This window comes from Neomonachus schauinslandi, chromosome 5, assembly GCF_002201575.2.
Source record: "Neomonachus schauinslandi chromosome 5, ASM220157v2, whole genome shotgun sequence".
NCBI lineage: Eukaryota > Metazoa > Chordata > Mammalia > Carnivora > Phocidae > Neomonachus > Neomonachus schauinslandi.
This window is the reverse complement of record NC_058407.1, coordinates 74037425-74057114: the sequence shown is the minus strand read 5'-3', so window position 1 is coordinate 74057114 and position 19690 is coordinate 74037425. Positions and strand designations below refer to the sequence as shown.

Sequence of the window (19690 nt, the reverse complement as noted above, 5' to 3'; positions counted from 1 at the left end):
TCAATTATCAGGTAATTAAATTACCTGGTAATAATCACAACTAAGGTGGCAAGAAATAATCAGATGGAACTGCATTCCATGAAAATATATCTACTTAGTTAACATCAAGTACTCTTTTTAAAGAGGTAAAGAAATGACTATGTGTTCAAAGTTAAGATTTTGTGTCTCTTTATTATTAATAGCCTTTGGCTCTTTTGAGAACTCATTCTGAAATAAGTTATATTCTGTTTTATGGATAACAAAAGCTGAGAAGGGAGTGAAAGTTTGGCTTTTTCATTTTTAAAGCAATTATTAAGTTAAAGTCTAATGAGATTGATAGTTCCTTATTGAGTCTGCAAAATTTTAAAATAATAAACATTATATGAGAATAAACACGGGTGGAAATGCCAATTAAATATCACAATCAAATAAGTTCAAATATATTTGCTTTTATCTAAAACCTGAGTCAGTATTGATCAGTTGTGATCTCCCTGCAGTAACTAGAACAAGCACACACTCCCCAAAACTGCATAAGAAAGTGGATGCTTGGCTCTGCATTCCCGTCTCTAGTTCCCTGGCATAGTCATAATGATATTTTTTACTGAACTGTGAATATATTAATATCATGAGTTTTTACGTGTGAAACAAAATTCCAGAATGGCTAGCCTAACAAAGAAAATTAAAACTGTCAAGAAACATATTATTAAGAAACCACTGTAAAAAAAAAAAGCATCCGTTCAGATTTTTCTGAGATTATACACTCCTCAAACATTAGTATACTTTTCATATTAAATTTCCTCATTCCTCTGATTACTTAGTGAATTGGGTAAAATACATAAATAAATAAATAAATAAATAAATAAATAAATAAATAAATAAATAAATAAATAAATAAATAGATAGATAGATAGATAGATAGATAAATAAAATTTAAAAACCAAAAAGAACATTAGTATTGTTACATAATGAATCAAGACTTGCTCCCTTTCCCTAGACTTAGGTTTGACAAGTCCCTGAATAGTCCCTGAAATTAGGTGTTCATTATATACCTAAACTTCGACTTCAGAATCGGTCAGTGCTATCCTCAAAGTGTGGTGTCCCACACAAATTAGTGGTGGATATCTATAACATCAAAATTTATTTTAAATACTGAAATTAAAAACATCCTTCTTCAATCACACACAGGAGGAGGATAATATAGGTTTGCATGGATGTCTCTGTGTAAAGAGTGAGGGTGTATTGTATTGAAAGTGCTAAGATTATGTCTTTATAACATAAAATATCCTCTAAAATGATCACAATTTATGGATAGGAGGGTACACCTCCCTCATGCATTGCATGAGAAAGTTGTGGTTGTTTCTCCTTCATCTCCCTAACAGGATCAACAAATATTGGGCATGATGAGCTTATTCTAGTCCCTATGAAACAGTTTTTAAAAATTACCTTAAAAACATATTCATATTTTAATCCATAATCCCCACAGTAAAGTCTCCTGTTTGGCTGGTTGTTTGTGTTTTTTCATCACAAGCATTGGCTTTTTCTCCATAGGAGGCAAAGAAAAGCAAGAGTTTCTAAGAATGCATACAAAGTCCTTTAAATATGTTTTCAGATGAAAATAATTATTATGCTCAGGAAATATAGTTGCTACCTAATTGTAAGCTGCAGCTATATCTACTAATAAAACACCTGTCTGCAAAAATGTCATTTTATTAAGAGTATAACTTGTCTTCCCATTTGACAATTTTTATTTCCTAGTAAAACAAAGAATTCCAAAATGGAAGTGTCATCTTCAGTCAGACTGTCTATAACAAATGGTTCTTTTAGGCTTCATAAGGTAGCTACGTATTTTCAAACAGTTTCCTTCTATTATTTTCTGTCAGCTAATGCTAGCTAGAAATACTTGCTTTTACTAGGATGATACAGGCATTCTTGAAAAATTTTAGGGGATTGTGTTTGCCTTTAAAATGTTAAAGTGTAAAATGTTTACATCTGAATTAACAGTAATGCCATCATATGAGAGATGCCACAAACAAAATTTCACAGCTTTTAAATTTTTAATATTTAGAAATAAGAGATTTTACTAAAATCAAAATTTTATAACTGCTGATAAAATTTTCTCATTCTGATGAATATGTTTTTATATTCTAAGTACAGATTTTCTTGCTCTTTTTTATTTTTGTGTTCTTTTAACCTTCTATCTTGGGATAATCTTGAAATATGCACTATCCATAGTATATATCTCAAAAATAAGATTGGGGTCATTCAATATGGATACCTTCTGATAGGGCCCAGACATGAGACAATAAAAAGTTGACCTGATTTAAAAGAAAGTCCCGTCATGTAAAAACATTTGCATAGTTTTTACAACTCCTGGCCTGATCCTTGATCCTTTCATGAAAGGACTATGTGTCTTGGCCTTTAGAATTATTTTTATTTTTATTAAATGTGTAAGTTATGTTATTTATGGTATATTTATATAATTTTCTGAAAAATAAGTCATCCCTTCTTTAGGAAAATACCCAATTCTAGTGATTAGTTTCTGATTGGGTTTAGAAGTCACTATTACTATGTACAATCTAATTGACAATGAGCACAGACATTTATTGTCCCTTTGGTGTCTGTTAGTATGTTCTGTCAGAAATATGGATCTACATGATAGTTTCATGTCACAAAATATACATGTCAGAGTACTTGAGAACCTTACAAACACTTAAAAAATGAACAATTTCTGATTCTATTCATTAGGAATACTAATGCTACATTTGAGATAAAGAGTATTAGAATTTTTAAAGTATCAGTTAAATAGTTCAACAGATGTTTGAACTAATGTAACATTAAGACAGTATAAAATGGTAGCCCAAATGGTTCAACCTCCATTTTCCAGATGCTAAGTATTACTTCTTAAATTTAACTCAAAATTGTTCTTTAAATTATAACATTATCTGTATGTTTTAAAGAATGAGCTTGAGAGACAAAGTTCTGAGTTTAGCAGAGCCAAACCTCACTGAGGACGTAATTTGCTGAGAATGAAAGAATATATTATCAGATAAGTAACATTAATTTGCACAAGGATTTAATGCTGTGTAAGTTAAGTTCAAAATTTCCATTAAGGTTTATATGGAACCATCTGCACAACTAGAGATTAACATTGTTGTAACAAGATCAAAACCATACATACATGACGTGTGGTACTTTATACAATAGCAGCATAAACTATATTTAATTTTAGATAAATACAGATTCTTTTAAAGGTACGCATTTCTTTAGTTATGCAAAGAGTTGCAACTTAATGAAAACACTCTTTGTGCTAATAGGCATATGACATGAAGAATAAAATGCCTTATGCAAGTAAGGGATATTTGTATTCAAGTAAGATATATCAAGATGTCCAAAGTTAATGAACAGACAAAAAAAGTAAATGAAAAATTATATGTCAAGTTTGTTCATTATCAAGATATATTTTAAATGAGGAAATCAAACCTTCCACTCTTTTTCTGATCTGATGAGCACAGGGTCCTGGTTCCTTATTATAATGGTCTTTATTTTGGAGGCATTATGGTGTGGAAGGTGGTTTGGGTGATGGACAGGATCCTTGACTATCAAAACTGGTTGCTCGGCCAGGTAACTGAAAGACAATAATTTCATAATGCATGATCTAGTGCAAAAAAATAATAAAGTGGGTAGTTGCTGCTACCTTTTACTAGTGCATATTCTACCCATGCTATGCGTGTCTCTGAAGAGAAGATGGACATAATTCCCCCCACCCTCGAGAACTCACCTCCTCAGGCAGCATGATGGGGCTCAGGCGTCTCATGGAGATGTAGGCAGAGCATGATGCAAACTGGCAAGCACAGCAGCACTGTACACACAACTATTCATGACTGCAGACTCCTTTCACATTCGATGATAGGCTTTTAATTCTTACTGTCAAACAATTAATGGTTTGTGGTAGTGGGGGGGGTGACTGCTAGGTAAGAGCAAGAAGGCTCAAGGTACAAGAGACTGCACTGCACTTGCTCTAAGGCAGGAGGTGATTTTTCCAGGGGCGAATGATGAGACAAGAGGGACTGACTTTGGCTAATGGGAGCTATGAGAGTTGATGAATAATTTCTCATGGCCCCTAAATATTATGCGTATTTAAAAAGTTCCGTTACAATGGGATCACCTTTTGACTAGGTACAAGTAACCAGATTTTCCAAATGATGCTTTAGTCTCTGTCCCACCAACTTATCCAGTTTTCAAATAATTGTCCCCTTCTCATTTTAATCCCTTCTTTGGCAATAAAACATATGATTATACACTCACCACTTTCCCAAAATGCAAAATCCAGCCAGTTCTTAGGTCTCTAGTCCATATATTCTGTTTGACCAATGAATGTAGGTGCAGGAGTTGGAAAAAAGGAGCTACTTGCTGGAGAAAGTACATTTACATAGTCTTTTAGTCCCATTTGTCCTCTGATACTCAGCCGCTAGAAAAATATCTGGGATCTTCTTCTGATGCCCATATGTAGCTTGTTCTTTCTGTATGTCCTACAATGACTGAAAAGTGTTCACATGTCCTGAGACACAAACATATGCCTATTCCAGAGCTCCCCTTCACCAGATAAATGTGTAGCTGCTTATGTAACAGTCATCAGTATTTATAATATAATATACCACCCCTGTCTTTTCATTAGTGAAAAGTTCTTGCTCACATTATCTCTTTTCTCCTTACATAATTCCTGTGAAGTCTGTAAGGGCATGCATTTCTATTTGCATTAAATATGGAGAAATCCAGCTGTAGACAGAACAAGTGATCTGCTCAGGATTAGACAGCCAGAGGAGCAAGGATTAGATCCCACATCACTTTTCAGTGTGGTTCTCTGCCCAGCAAACTTTACTCTCATGTCTAGATTCTTAGAATTAATATTCGCTTTTCAAACTTTAATTGAAAGCAAGATGAGAAGCAGGAAAAGGATAGTGATTGTATAATAAGGAGAGTATACTTTATACTTTAGACAATACACACCATTGACATGAAACCCAACTTTCCCAAGACTTGCTGAATACATCTATTTGTACTTCTGAAGCACTCTAGGGGAAAGTGCTGTGTGAATGGGCATTCATGTTTGTGTATGTGTGTCTTTTATGATTTACATTAAACGAAGTGAGATAAAGATTCAGAACATTAATATATATAAGCAGATATCTTTTTTTTTTTTTTTTTAAAGATTTTATTTATTTATTTGAGAGAGAGAGAATGAGAGACAGAGAGCATGAGAGGGAGGAGGGTCAGAGGGAGAAGCAGACTCTCTGCCGAGCAGAGAGCCCGATGCGGGACTCAATCCCGGGACTCCAGGATCATGACCTGAGCCGAAGGCAGTCGCTTAACCAACTGAGCCACCCAGGCGCCCTATAAGCAGATATCTTATCCATGAGAATATCTGACCTCTCTTGACTGAGCATGCAGTGTTCATACCGTGTTCATCAAATTTTCCCTATAATGTCCTGGGTAACACAGCCAAGGTCACATTTTTCTGACTAAGCTGAAAAGAACCTGGGTCCACTGACATTTAGTTAATTACACTGTGCTGCCTCCTGCATGTAAGCCAGTGCTTAAGGCCAGAACAAGAAGGAGAACATGAACAGATGGCAGTGTATTCTTCACTTACTATGTGGCCATCATAACTGTTCTTTTAATCGAATGGCAGAAATTCCATCATCTACCCCACATCCTTTTGTCAACCTGCATTACTTCTCAATCAGGTCACATAAAAGACTTACTTTGTGACTTTTCAAGAGTCTCCAGCAATTATCTTTGGGAAAGAAAGTCATTCCATCTAGCAACATTCCGTGTATCAAGTAGACTGACCACTAACTTAAAGGCTAAAAATCCCGACAGAAACTGGTGTTGATACTTCTGGTTAATATAACTATTAATAGTAGTTATAATCAGAGCTAACATTATGTCAAACTCTGTGCTAAGCACTTAAAATTTGGCATTTTATTTAGTTTTACTCTTTGAGTTTGCTACTATTACAAACTAACAGCAGAAATGTAGAGAGGTTACAGGAACTTGCCCAAAGTTCTCCAATAAGTAGTCACACAGCAGAGCCAGGCTTTGAACTTGGGCAAGCTGATGCCTCAATATTTTAAAAATCTGTGAGCACTTTTACTTACTGCCCAGAGTACTGGGAGATATACCTGTCCCTTTACATAGAGGAGTTGTATTAGAAGATAGTACTTCTATTTAGGGATTCTAGGAAAGTTTAGGTGAGGTGGCTATTTTCACAAAAGAGAAGCAGCAAAATTCAGTTTCCAGTTAGTAATGAATTTACTTGACTGCTCTATCACTCATCGATACAAGCTTTCAGGCTATACAAAGAAAATGACAGACTTGCAATTTTTATGAGCTTACTGTCCAAAGGAATATCAAACCCAGAAAATTTAGTGGTTTCTAAAATCCTACAAGGCACACAGAACTTTGAATACTGGATGAAAGAGTATGTGGGATGGAAGTAAGAGCAATGTTTAAAAAAAAATAGATGAATATATAAAATGACAGACAAATGTTAGCAGGTAAATAATATATAAGGCAAAAGAGATAAAAAAAAAAAAAGAGAGAGAGTAGATGCCCGGGAACCACAGCATACCTCCAGCAAGGGGTGCCAATGTGTTATTGGTTTTCGGTGATAGGCCAGCATTTCATTCCAGTGGTCTCGCCCAAGACCTTCAGCGTCCAGTCCTGTTCTACACACTCCTATGACCTCATTGTGTCCTACCCTATGATTTGGAGAATATTACACTTTCACTCCAACATTCAAAGATAAATGGAGTTTCACACAGCTTAGCAGAATTTTAAACATATGATTTAAACACTAGATTTTATGATAGGTTCCAAATGATCCTGCAGGTTAAACTACTGTAGGTCAAATTAAAAATCTTAAGTAAACAAAATATACTACACAGGATATCAATTCAAATATGAATTTGTAAAAGGAGCACCCACAAACCACTTTAGTTCTCTGTAACTTGAGCACATTTTACAAAAAAACTGAATGAGAAATGCCGGCTGCTCCTTACCTATATTGTTGAGTTTCCTTTTTAGCAGCACTACTATTAACTTTAAGTGATATAAATCAGATATTGTTTTTTTCCACAAGGCTTAATGTTTTATAATGACGCTTAGATTTCTTACCAAGAGCTCAATACCCAATTCTTGTACAAATGACCGTATTTAATTGCCTCTCCGTGACATGTCACCATATGTCACTACTTGTACTACAATTAAACAGGGTAGGGCTATCTTCAGTACTGTGGATTTGATTTATTAATGCACAGCAACAGAGCATACTGCACATCATTGCTATTTTCTATTCCTGTCCTGTTTTCACAGCAACAAATTATTGTTATTTGTTATTATTATTGTTATTATTATTATTGTTAATATTATTGTTATTATTGTTATTTCAAAATGACAATGATACTTAATAATTTTGAGAGCTTATTATGTGCCAGACACTGTTATAAGTAATGTAAATGTACTGAATCACTTAATTCTCACACCATGACCATGAGTATCATTATCATCACCTCATTTTACAGATAAAGACACTAAACACCCAGAAGTTAAGGGACCCACCTCTACACAGTAAAAGGCAGAGACAGGATTTGAATCAAGACAGTTGACTCAAGTGTGCATGTGCTAAGTTGCTTCTCAAGAATGGAATGTCATTTAAAGGCATTTCTGCAGCGTTCTTTTGACAGACTTCTCTAAGGAGACTTTAGAGATGATTTTAGGACCTTTCATTACTTTCTTCCTGTCACTGATATAGATATGAATGTTTAGTTAGTTGTTTCTTCCATATGAAGTTTCCCAAACAAGCATATTTTTTTAAAGATTTTATTTGTTATTTATTTGAGAGAGAGACAGAGATAGCAAGAGAGAGCAGGAGCAGGGAGGAGAAGGAGAAGCAGGCTCCCCACTGAGCATGGAGCCCAATGCAGGGCTCGATCCCAGGACCCTGGGATCATGACTTGAGCCGAAGGCAGACGCTTAACTGACTGACCCACCCAGGCACCCCCAAACAAGCATATTTTTAGGAATAATTTTTTAAATCTTTCTTTTGTGTATATTGTCAAGATCCATTTCCCTGAAATTGTCTGCATGACAAACGCTCTATCTACCTGCAATCACTGTGAAAAATCAATAACAATACTTTTTTGGAAAGCAGAACAAGGGCTTCTGATGAAAACACTGCAACATTTTTAGAGTTTGAAATTTTAACTAATTCAAGACTTTTCTCTCTCTAAATAGTGACAGTTTTTTTTCCAAACTGTGATATTAATTAATTGCAAATAGATGGTATAAATCATTTTACTTTTTTAGTGCTTCATTTTCTAGCTCTGAGCCAGAGAATAGCATATTAATTTCTCTAGGTTATAGGGTCCTGGTTACTACTATTTTCATGATACTATAAAATGGAGCACTCCTTTTGAATACATTAGTACAAAATAAACATAGTAGAACACTGTCTATATGCTCGTAATTTTGTAGGTTAAACATAACAGTATACCTTTCCAAAAGGTTTATAAATATAAAAGGTAAAACAATACAAAGAAGTATATAACAAGGGCCAAATAAGAGATCTGAACCTTTGGTGGGACAAGAGTTCAGAGGAAGAAGAGGTTGGTTAGCTGAGAAAGACACAGAAGGGGTGACTTGAGCAGGGTTGTGAAGCCTGGGTGGGATGAGATCACAGAGCAGGGTGACGTTTCAGACAAGGCAAGAGTGGGAGAGTAAAGCTGGAGCTGAAGCAGGAAGAAACGTCAGAGCTGCAATTGGGAGTTTGCAATTTATTTTATGGAAGAATTGACTCAAAAGGTGTGAGCTGAAAGAATTACCTACAAAGCACATTTTTTTTTAAAAGATTTTATTTATTCATTTGAGAGAGAGAATGGGAGAGAGAGCACGAGAGGGGGGAAGGGTCAGAGGGAGAAGCAGACTCCCTGCCGAGCAGGGAGCCTGATGCGGGACTCGATCCTGGGACTCCAGGATCATGACCTGAGCCGAAGGCAGTCGCTTAACCAACTGAGCCACCCAGGCGCCCTACAAAGCACATTTTAAGATTGATGTGAAGGCATCAAGGCTGTGTCCCTATGGCCATTATTCACCTTCCACCCTTAATACTCACTGTTAATGGTTCTGTATTATGCTAATGTCTTTCAAATGGGAAAAGTGAATCCCAAAGATTTTACATAACTTGCTCTTGGGTAAGAATTATGATATTCATATTCCTGCCCAGTTGGGAAAACAAACTCCATTGATTGTGATTTCTGTTGTTACTGTAAAAAGACGTCACTATAGTGCTTTCTGTAATGGGTTCCATATTACTTCTGCACTACTCTTTCACCAGCCCCAGGTGTCCTGTTCTTCGACTTAAGAATGACGTCTTTTGGAAAAGAAAAAAGAAATATTATAACATGGGAAAAATGAATTTTGAATGAACAATTTTTTCCTCTTCCATTTTTAATTAAAACTGTTAGAGCAGTAAATAACCTGGAAAGTTGAATTTGCTCTGCATATGACTAAACATGGCTGTTCTTCAGTGAGTGAGAAATACATGTACATACCTATCGTAATCCATGACCGCAATGGAGAGGCTGACCTGGTCCACATTTTCTGGAGGGATATCGAAAATAATGGCCTCATTGTACACAGGGTTTAGAGTATTTTTCTTTGTAGTTGTTTTCCTCTTTTTTAATCTTCGACCCTCACACATCAGAGACACTTTGACATAAGGATCTAGGAATGGTAAGGTAATTTCATTAAAATGAAAGTAATAGTACAAAGTATAAATAAAACTGTAGTTAATTGCTACTAAATAAGAAAAGTGGTATATTAAGCCTTTTAGTGTTATCAGTTTTAAATTCAAAATGACTTATTTAGGGGCAATAGACTAACACTTTCTTTTAAATGTAAGAATTTATCTTGAATGAACCAAAAAAGCACTAACTTTATCTGTTTTTAATACAACAGAGAAAACCTAGTCTATCAAGAGCCAGTGCAGAACTGTAATAATGTCTTCTAGTCACAGCTATTTGAAGACACATTTTGTTAAAAGTGATTTCTAGGGAATGTAATCCTAACAAGTAAGTATAATTGCCTTAAAGTTAATTTCCTTCAAAATGATTTAGGATAAGAAGACTAAAATTTGTGAGAGTAACATTGTATCTAGTGCATATGTGTGTGTGTGTGTGTGTGTGTACCCACAATGAGTAGAAGTTAGAATTTCCTCAGTTGTTGGAAAGGTACTAAAATAAGAAGTTTCATTTTACAGTCATAGTGTTGGTGCTTGATAAGGGGCTCAGGCTGAAGAAATGATCACTACAAATATATTAAATACATTGTGTTTAATTATAAACAATAGTATACAATAAAAAAGGTAATATTTGGTTTAAAGATGTTCTCAAGGAAGGTTCTTGACATGACATTGTCTATATGATGCTGACTTGAAAGGGAAAAAATTAGTAGGGGTATATTTTTATGGGCCAAAGGGGTCAAATAAATGTTTAACAAGTTCTACCCCAGTTGACTGATCTCTATTTTTACTTCTCCCACCTTGAGTAGGAAAACTGTTACAGTATTACAGAAAATTATGCAGTATTATACGAAAGTTTCTATAAAAGCCTTACTTTTGTACCTTTTTACAAGAAGGAGGTATGGCTTTGGGAGGGGGTGTTGGCACTGGGGTGAGAATGCTAGCTGGTTAAAACAATCAGTGTCTGCTCTACATTCATTTATTTTTCCCCATTTATTCTGGTGGCCCTCCAACAGTAGCACCACCACATCTTTCTCCCTCTTTCCACCAATGTAGTAATACGTCTCATTTCCTTAGAATAAGCCAAAATCATGGCAGTATAAATTTACTTGAATTTATGCCTTTTAAGCTCTAGAAAAATGTATCTGTATATTGCATAAGCATTTCCATCAAGGAGCAAAAATATATTTTCTGGCTAGAAATAGGGTATGTAAAGGAAAACAAAGTAAAATGGCAATGTTCAATGGCTGTTTCCCATTTACTTCTCAATTTTTAAATAATAGGCAGTATGTTCTAAGGAAGAAACTCACTTCTGTGATACTCTTTTGTGTATGAGGCCCCAGGCCTAGACCTCTCATTAACAATGGGAACAAGGCATGCTTTATTCCCTGCCACCCCCATCATATCTCTGACGACATTTCTCCACCAGTGGTAAGGATAATTTACTGGTTCCTTAGTTGATTCACAAACCTCTTGTGAGAATTAATGAGGTGGTGTTCTCAGAGCAGGCACTCCTCCCATGAAAAGCTTCATATAAACAAAAAGTAATCTTGCACTTAATTACAACTTTGATGCTGTCTGCTTGTCTCAGAATTTGATCTCTTTTGATATATGGTAGAAAGAGTAGGATAAACGATAATTTGCAGAGTACACTGCTTAAATTCTTCAACATTTACTGACCCAGGACTTTTTCACCAAAATAAATGTGGAATTTACTTTCTTTCTACATTTATATATCAATGGTGTGTTGCAAATTTTGAAAAATGAAAAAATTATTCACAAAACAGTTCGAAAGTGAAGATGATAGAGAACGACCTACAATGAGGAGGCTCCCACCCATCTGTTCCCACATGTCTCTCTCCACCCCTAGTTTTCCTGTGTCACTCTGCTATTTCTTTTTGCAAATAGTAACAACATAAATATATATTGTAACACTCCCCATTCTTACACAGAAAGGAGCATGATATCCATATTTATTTTTGCACCTCACTTTTTTTTATTCACTTAGTATATCTTGGAGCCCTTTCTATACTAGCACTTAGAGTTCCCTCATGCTTTTTGTAACGCAAATTTAGTTTATTTCTTTGTTCTGAAGAACCACAAAGTTATAGATTCCTTTCCCATGTCATCCTTTCCTGTATCTCCACTACCATTTCTTATTTGTTTAATTTGACAAATGCTTACTGACCTCCCTCCTCTGTCCTAATCCATTTTTTCTTCTATAGAGCTGTGCCAGAGTTCACATGTTAAGTTAACACACACCCCTCCAGACTGTAGTGATATAAATGAAGGGGTAAAAGAGCATGATGTGGCTTTACCTTTTCATCCAAATTAGCACAGAAAGAGAAATTTCCTCCAAGAACATCTTTAAGAAACTTCAAGAAGCATTCCTTTACTTTATTATTTCTTTCAGTCCCTACACTTGCCCAAATTTTTATTTTGAAAGATGGTAAGAATGCAAATGCAAATGATGGCCTTGGAAACTTGTTATTTCTCTGCAGATCAGGTGAGGGAGATAAATTCAGTCTACGTGTGTTTCCATACTTGTAGGGTAATGCAAACTTGAGGTCAAGGATGTTGTTTTATAAGCAACTGACTAGTTAGAAGTAGGGCAGTGATTGGTAAATTATGAATTTTTGAGAACAAAATCGGTAGAGAAAGAAATAAAAATCCAAGTTCATAGTCAATCTATTTGATAACATCTTTTAAAAATTTTGTAATGATAATGTAAACACAAGAGGTGATTTGAAGTACTTTGGTAATTTCTTTTTCTACTTTGATATTAATACCCCACTATAAACAAATGAACTCAAATTCAATAGCCATATATAATTTTGGATACAGGAAATGTTTTATTTGGAATGTACCCTTGACCCACTAGCCAACTGTGTACATACCTGATGAGCCAGTGATGTCCATAGCCTTCAGATTTCTGCACTTGATGACCGTCAATGTCATACGTCCAGCAGTTGGCAAATAACAAAGGGAGAACATGATTTCACCCAGATCTATACTTTCCTAGAAAGGCAATTGGTAATGTTAGTAATTTCAAACACCAGATAGTGAAAACAAGATATAATTGAAGAGGCTAAGTGAAAAATCACTTCAATAGAATATTTGAATGTCATTCTAAATTGTTTTATTAAGGATACAGATAATATTGCAAGAAAGCTGTTCTAAACAGAGTAAGAAAAGAAAGTATATTCCAGCTCCACTTGTGTTTTTAACAGGAATCTCAAACTTAATATGGTCAAAACCAGACTTCTCATTCCACTCACTCCCATCTTCCGAAACCAATCCCTCTGTCAGTCCTTCCAAAACCCAGTCAAGGATGTCTTCATTCACCAGAGGCAGGAGCCAGAGCCCAGCAGGTGCTTTTATTCTTCTCTTTCCCTCACCCTTACACATCCAACCCATGTCTTGTCTACACTGTCTACAAAATAGATCCCAAATTAGTGACTTCCTTTTCAGCTGTATTAATACCATTCAAGCCAATATCACTTCTCAGGATTACATTATGAGTCTCTAAAGTTGATCCATCTCAGAAGCAGCCAAAGTGATTACTTATGAAATGCAAATCAAGTTATTTCATTCTCCTGCTTAAAACCATCTAAGGGCTCGCGATTATACTGGAATAAAATTCAAACTCCTGGCATATTAGCGGGGTAACTATAAATCTTGGTATTTATGAGAAATTCTGGGTTTATACCCATTGTCCTGGTATAATTAGTAGGAACATCCCCTTCAATTCTTGAATATGTCTTTGGTTTGGACAGTGCATCACAAGGTCACACATATAAGGCCCTGTGTGATTGGGATCCTGTCTTTCTTTTCTTTTTTTTTTTTCTTTAAAGACTTTATTTATTTGAGAGAGAGAGACACAGTGAGAGAGGAAACACAAGCAGGGGGAGTGGGAGAGGGAGAAGCAGGCTTCCCGCCAAGCAGGGAGCCCGATGTGGGACTTGATCCCAGGAACCTGGGATCATGCCCTGAGCTGAAGGCAGATGCTTAATGACTGAGCCACCCAGATGCCCCCTACCCGTCTTTCTAACTTTATTTCTCGCCTCTCTTCTCAGCTTATTCTGATACAGACTCAAAAGCCTTTTTTTTTTTTTTTTTCTGTTACTCAAACAAATGCAGTTTGTTCCTGCTCTTGCCTGGTGCATTTTCTTTTTTTCTCATGTATCTTTCCATGGATGACTCCTTCTAACTATGCAGGACTCAACTCAAACGGCATCTCCTCGGTAAGACCTTCCCCCTTCCTATCCTATGCTCACCTACTCACAGATCCTTCACATTTTTTTTTCATAGCACTTATAATCATCAGAAATTATCTTTTAAATTCATCTTTTGTTTCCCCAATTCCCATATATAAGGTCTAGGACAGCAGAATTCTTGTCTTTTGATTGCTACATCCTCCTGAAGTGGCTGGTACATAGCTGGCTCTCAGTGCATCTTTTTGAAGGAATGAAAAGATTATAGTTCAGATGGACAAAAACTGACCCGCTTTGTATCAAATATGAATTTGAACTGTCCACAGTACCCTGATATATATTTCCTCTCCATAGCTGCACAGATGGTGGACAAACGAAAATGAGTGTGAACAATGCATATTTAGGATGCTTGTCAAAGAGCTGTTTACAGGATTTAATCAAATCATTCCTGGTAAGACAATATGTGGGAGATTTAATTTGGCAGGAAAAAAGTTGCTATGCACCCAGGCCCACAGAACTAGGTTCCTAAAAATTCTTTTTTTTTTTTTAAGATTTTATTTATTTATTTGACAGAGAGAGACACAGCGAGAGAGGGAACACAAGCAGGGGGAGAGGGAGAGGGAGAAGCAGGCTTCCTGCCAAGCAGGGAGCCCGATGTGGGACTCCATCCCAGGACCCTGGGATCATGACCTGAGCCGAAGGCAGACGCTTAACGACTGAGCCACCCAGGCGCCCCGGTTCTTAAAAATTCTTCATGACAGGGCGCCTGGGTGGCTCAGTTGGTTAAGCAACTGCCTTCGGCTCAGGTCATGATCCTGGAGTCCCGGGGTCGAGTCCCGCATCGGGCTCCCTGCTCAGCGAGGAGCCTGCTTCTCCCTCTGACCCTCCCCCCTCTCATGTACTCTCTCTCATTCTCGCTCTCTCAAATAAATAAATAAATCTTTAAAAAAAAAATTCTTCATGACAAACTATTAACCTTTGTTGGACTTACTCTTACAGCTTAGGTTCTGATTTATGTAATTCCTGTTTCTTTATTCATGGTCTAGAAGTAGTAGAGCCTGCTAATTAAGAGCATAAACCTAGAGTCATTTAAACTTGTGTTTGACTTCTGTTTTCTACTTCCTAGCTGTGAGATCCTTGGAAATTTAATTAAGCTTTGAATCTCTGAAACTTCATTTTCAAATTGAGGAAAATACCCACTCAACCATGGTTTTAATCATTAAATGAGATAATGTAAGTAAAGTACTGACATTACATGTAAGTAATGTAAGTAAAGTCTACGGCATTTAACACAGTGTCTGACATACAATAAAGGATGTTGTTTTATTCATGGCTGTATTGCCATCACATGGAGCAGTACCTTACACAGATCAGGTGCTCGGTAAGTACTGGATAATGAGAAAAAATTAATTAAGGAAAGCAGTTATTACTTTTTAAGAACTTTAGTAAAAAAAATATTTTAAAGCAAAGATATATCCAACTGGGTCTCTTCTGGGCTGTTGGAATGCTGCAAACCCAAAATAGTGAGCAAGATCCAACGGGAGAGGCCTGAGAAAAAAAACAGAAAGAGTACAACCTCCTACTAAGGATTCATTCTTTTCACCACCAAGCAATTACTGAGTATTATTTGATAGGTGTGCTGGTAGGTGCCATACATACCAAGATAGATTTGGCATGAGTCTGTCCTTGAAAATCTCAGTTGAGAAGGGAAAGAGTAGGCTCTAAAAGGCTAAGAAAATAAGTCTGGATCTTATTTTATCTGATGATTATCTTCCTGTTTCTCTTTCTATCTCTTTTCCAGTGTTTCTTTAGGCTGAGTCAATAGAGTTTTCTCTGAAGTTTTCTGTCTGGCAGCCACCACCCCTCCCTTTCTCTCACTGTGTTTTTCTCCTTCCAGGAACTATCTATAAAAGTAGGCATATTTTGGGCGCCTGGGTGGCTCAGTTGGTTAAGCGACTGCCTTCGGCTCAGGTCATGATCCTGGAGTTCCGGGATCGAGTCCCGCATCGGGCTCCCTGCTCAGCGGGGAGTCTGCTTCTCCCTCTGCCCCTCCCCCCTCTCATGCTCTCTCTACCTCATTCTCTCTCTCAAAGGAAAAAAAAAAAAGTAGGCATATTTTGTCACCAGCTGGTAAAAAAATTAAGGGATCCCTTTATGAATGTAGAGAGCAAGTATTAAGTTCTACCAAGAAACATGGTGGGAGGGGCGCCTGGGTGGCTCAGTTGGTTGAGCGACTGCCTTCGGCTCAGGTCATGATCCTGGAGTCCCGGGATCAAGTCCCGCATCGGGCTCCCTGCTCAGCAGGGAGTCTGCTTCTCCCTCTGACCCTCCCCCCTCTCATGCTCTCTATTTCATTCTCTCTCTCAAATAAATAAATAAAATCTTTAAAAAAAAAAAAAAAGAAACATGGTGGGGATGGCAATGGAGAAACTAGGGAGGAAATAGGGGACATGATCTCAGAGATGAAGTGATTACAGTCCAAGAGGGAACGTACCACATACAAACAGACAAAAGTACACAGACAGAGACATCTAAAGGGATTAGTAAATAAAACATATTTTTATGTGTATGATTGATATGGTTTTACTTTTACACATGAAACAATCTGTGGAAGTAATTTTTCTACTTCTCTAGATATATCACATGCTTACTGGTTGGAACAAAGTTTACTGTATTTGGTCCCATCTCTCAAAGGTCCTTTCTATCCAGCTGCAACATGATTTTGACTGTCTGTTATTAACAGGTATTGGTAAACATAAAGAAGTTAAACTGAGGAGCTGACCAAAGCACTAGCCTAAATAAATTGAAAGCAAAGAGCATGATTAAAGAACATTCCCAGGCAGCTCTGTATGACAGGCTAGCTGGCTTTTTGCCTACTGTTGTAGTAAGAAGTCTCCTTAAATATTTAAACTCCATGAGGTCAGGAGTTTTAATGAAACTGGAATGAACTGGTGGTAAAGATTAATGTATAGTATGCATGCATAATAACTGCACAAAAGTTAGATTTTTCATTAGACTAGATATTTCCTTCAGGAAGTATGAATGTGAAAGAACTGAAATTGCATACACACTGAAAAGGGCAGAATACTCTAAGGTAAATACCAATATTCTACAACTTTTTAAATCTGGAAGCAATCTAAGAGATAATTATGAGAAATGAACTTAATGAAGGTAAATGGCTGTATAACCTTTAAAAAGGTCCTGTAACAAATATAACAGCAGAACTCCAGATTTTGGCTACAGTCCTACGAGCTAGTGTGCACTAATTGTTGGTAACCCCACTGAGTCTGTCTCTGTGTCGATGGCCCAGCTCCAGAGAGTGGGTTGAGTTTTCACTTCTTCTCTGCCCAAGATCACTGCAATTTATAAGGCCATACTCAGTCCCAATAGTCTGAACCCCCTCCTGCACTGCAAAGACCCAGAAAATAAGTTAAGTTGAAAGTTCTCTGAACATATAGCATAAATAGAACAAAGTTATATGGTGAAATTCTTTTAAATGAGACTACCTCATTTCTTATTCATTTACTATTTACTTATTCATTTACCCATTTACTATTAGTTTTGACAAAATTCTAACAAGAATGTTTACTTTGGTATATTAATCTACAGCAGGTCAAAACACACACGTGGAATGTGGAGATGGGGAAACTAACAGCTGTCGGTCTGGTGAAGGCAGCAATAAATGATAGCTGGAAAGACACTACTCATACAAGAAAGAAGCAAACATTTGAAAAAGGATAACAATCTGGAATCATTTTGTATCAAGAGGAACTGACACTAATAATGCCTCACTAACTTAAAAACATCATTTTATTATAGATTTCAACAGTAATTAATATTCAAAATGATGGTTTTTGAGTCACTAAGCTTAGAAAAAATATTCTATATGTTCTAAGAAAGTAGAGAAGCATACACTATTTTTTTGGAGTTATTTTTATCCAAAATCCTTAAAATATTTGAACTGGTAATTTTGGGTTTTAGTTTCTTAAAATGAGAAAGGCTTTGGGTTTCTGAAAAGTTTAATTATGGATAACCTAATTTATTTCAATTCTATATAAACATGAACTTCCCATATTAACCTTGGAAAAACCATTGTATCTTTGGGCAAATAATCATTTGAAACCCTGCTTTAAGTCTAGCATATAGTGTTCCATAAAATTTCTTTCAAGTACGAAGACCATTCTCATACACACTAATGTATTTGTTGGAACATTCACAGTGACAATCTTCTGACTGTATTGTGAAAAAGGCTAACACTGCGGCTGGGTCAGGGACTTACATTTGATTTCTTCATCCTGGTTCCACACATAGAGCTGAGTAGATAAAGATCACTTTCTAATAATTGGCTAAAGTTAACCTCATAAACCTAGTCACAGTTATAAAGATTTTTCCATGTACCATCTCTCCAAGATAGAAATAAAAGTCATTGGAAAGATAAGTTGATATACAAATAGTTGCGTTGTACATCTTATTTCAGGACTGAGCTAATAGTAAGATTAAACTATAGCAACTGAGTACAGAGATGGAGGGGAAGCAGATTCAAGGCTTGATAACTACAGCATGTCCTAACCAAGGGAATCACCCCTGGAGGGAAGTAAACAGCATATTAGGGTTTGAGAACCTAAAGACATGGGACTGGCAGAGAAGAAGAGGAATAATGTTGTATGTGAGTACGATGATTAATATTTACAAATAAGAACGGGCAGTTTATGTTGAGAAATAAGGAGTTTGGTGACATGTCGGAGGAGGTTTAAGGCTCTATGTAGTTTATTCTGTGACTCCTATGGATAATAGGGATAAAAGGGATCCAAAGGTGTTGGTAATATGAAAGAGTGGGAGCTTGGCAGAATGAAAAGGGCATATAGGTTCCCAGATCAGAAAAGCCAGAGTTAAAATCCTACATCTCCCATGTACTAGTTGGTAATGAAAATAATATTTGGAAAAATTTTCTTTGTTTTGAGTAGGCTAGATTAGGATGAAAAAAAGAGAGGGGTGGGGCGCCTAGGTGACACAGTTGGTTGAGTGTCGGACTCTTGGTTTCAGCTCAGGTCGTGATCTCAGTGTCATTAGATCGAACCCCGCATCGGGCTCTACACTCAGCATGGAGTCTGCTTAAGACTCTCTCTCCTTCTACAAACCCCCAACTCTTTTCTCTCAAATAAATAAATATTTAAAAAAAAGGGAGAGGGGCCATTAAATTAAACAGGTATGTGAAGGTTGGCTGAAGAAAGGTTTGAATTCAGAGATATATTAGAAAGTAAGATCATTAAGACTTACTAAAAAAAAAACACAACTGGTTGCCATGGTGACAGTAGTCATCATATCCACTTAGCACCCTAAATGCTGCCTGCCTTCCACATTTCCTGGATGGTAAGAAAATGGATGGTTTTCCTCACACTGTTAAACAATGTGTTAGATCAAATGAGCAACTTCATTAAATTACTAGTTTTTCATTCGTCTGCTCACAAAATGAAGCTACTGTGCAATGCAGACCCAGAGTGGGTCTACTGCATTCAAACTACTATAAAATATTTATTTCTCTCTGACTCACATCATCCATCCACCTGAGAAAATCATGGAATTTAACCTTGGGCAATCCACTTAGCTTCACTCGACCTCAGTTTCTTTGGTATAACATGAGGGTGTTCAAAGAGATGAACTAATTTATTTTCCAGCTCTAAAATTTTGTAACTTTAAG

At 36.5% G+C, this 19690-nt stretch overlaps 1 protein-coding gene across 1 annotated transcript in view; it reads right to left on the bottom strand.

Annotated features, from left to right (window-relative positions):
- Nucleotides 1-3532: 3532 nt before the first annotated feature.
- Nucleotides 3533-19690, bottom strand: part of SYT10 (synaptotagmin 10) — a 65621-nt gene continuing 49463 nt past the window's right edge. The window contains exons 4-7 of the mRNA XM_021690387.1: nucleotides 12676-12796; nucleotides 9591-9762; nucleotides 6611-6740; nucleotides 3533-3604 (exon numbers count right to left, since the gene is read on the bottom strand). Coding sequence (XP_021546062.1) covers nucleotides 3533-3604; nucleotides 6611-6740; nucleotides 9591-9762; nucleotides 12676-12796 — 495 coding nt within the window. The remainder of the gene's footprint in view (nucleotides 3605-6610; nucleotides 6741-9590; nucleotides 9763-12675; nucleotides 12797-19690) is intronic.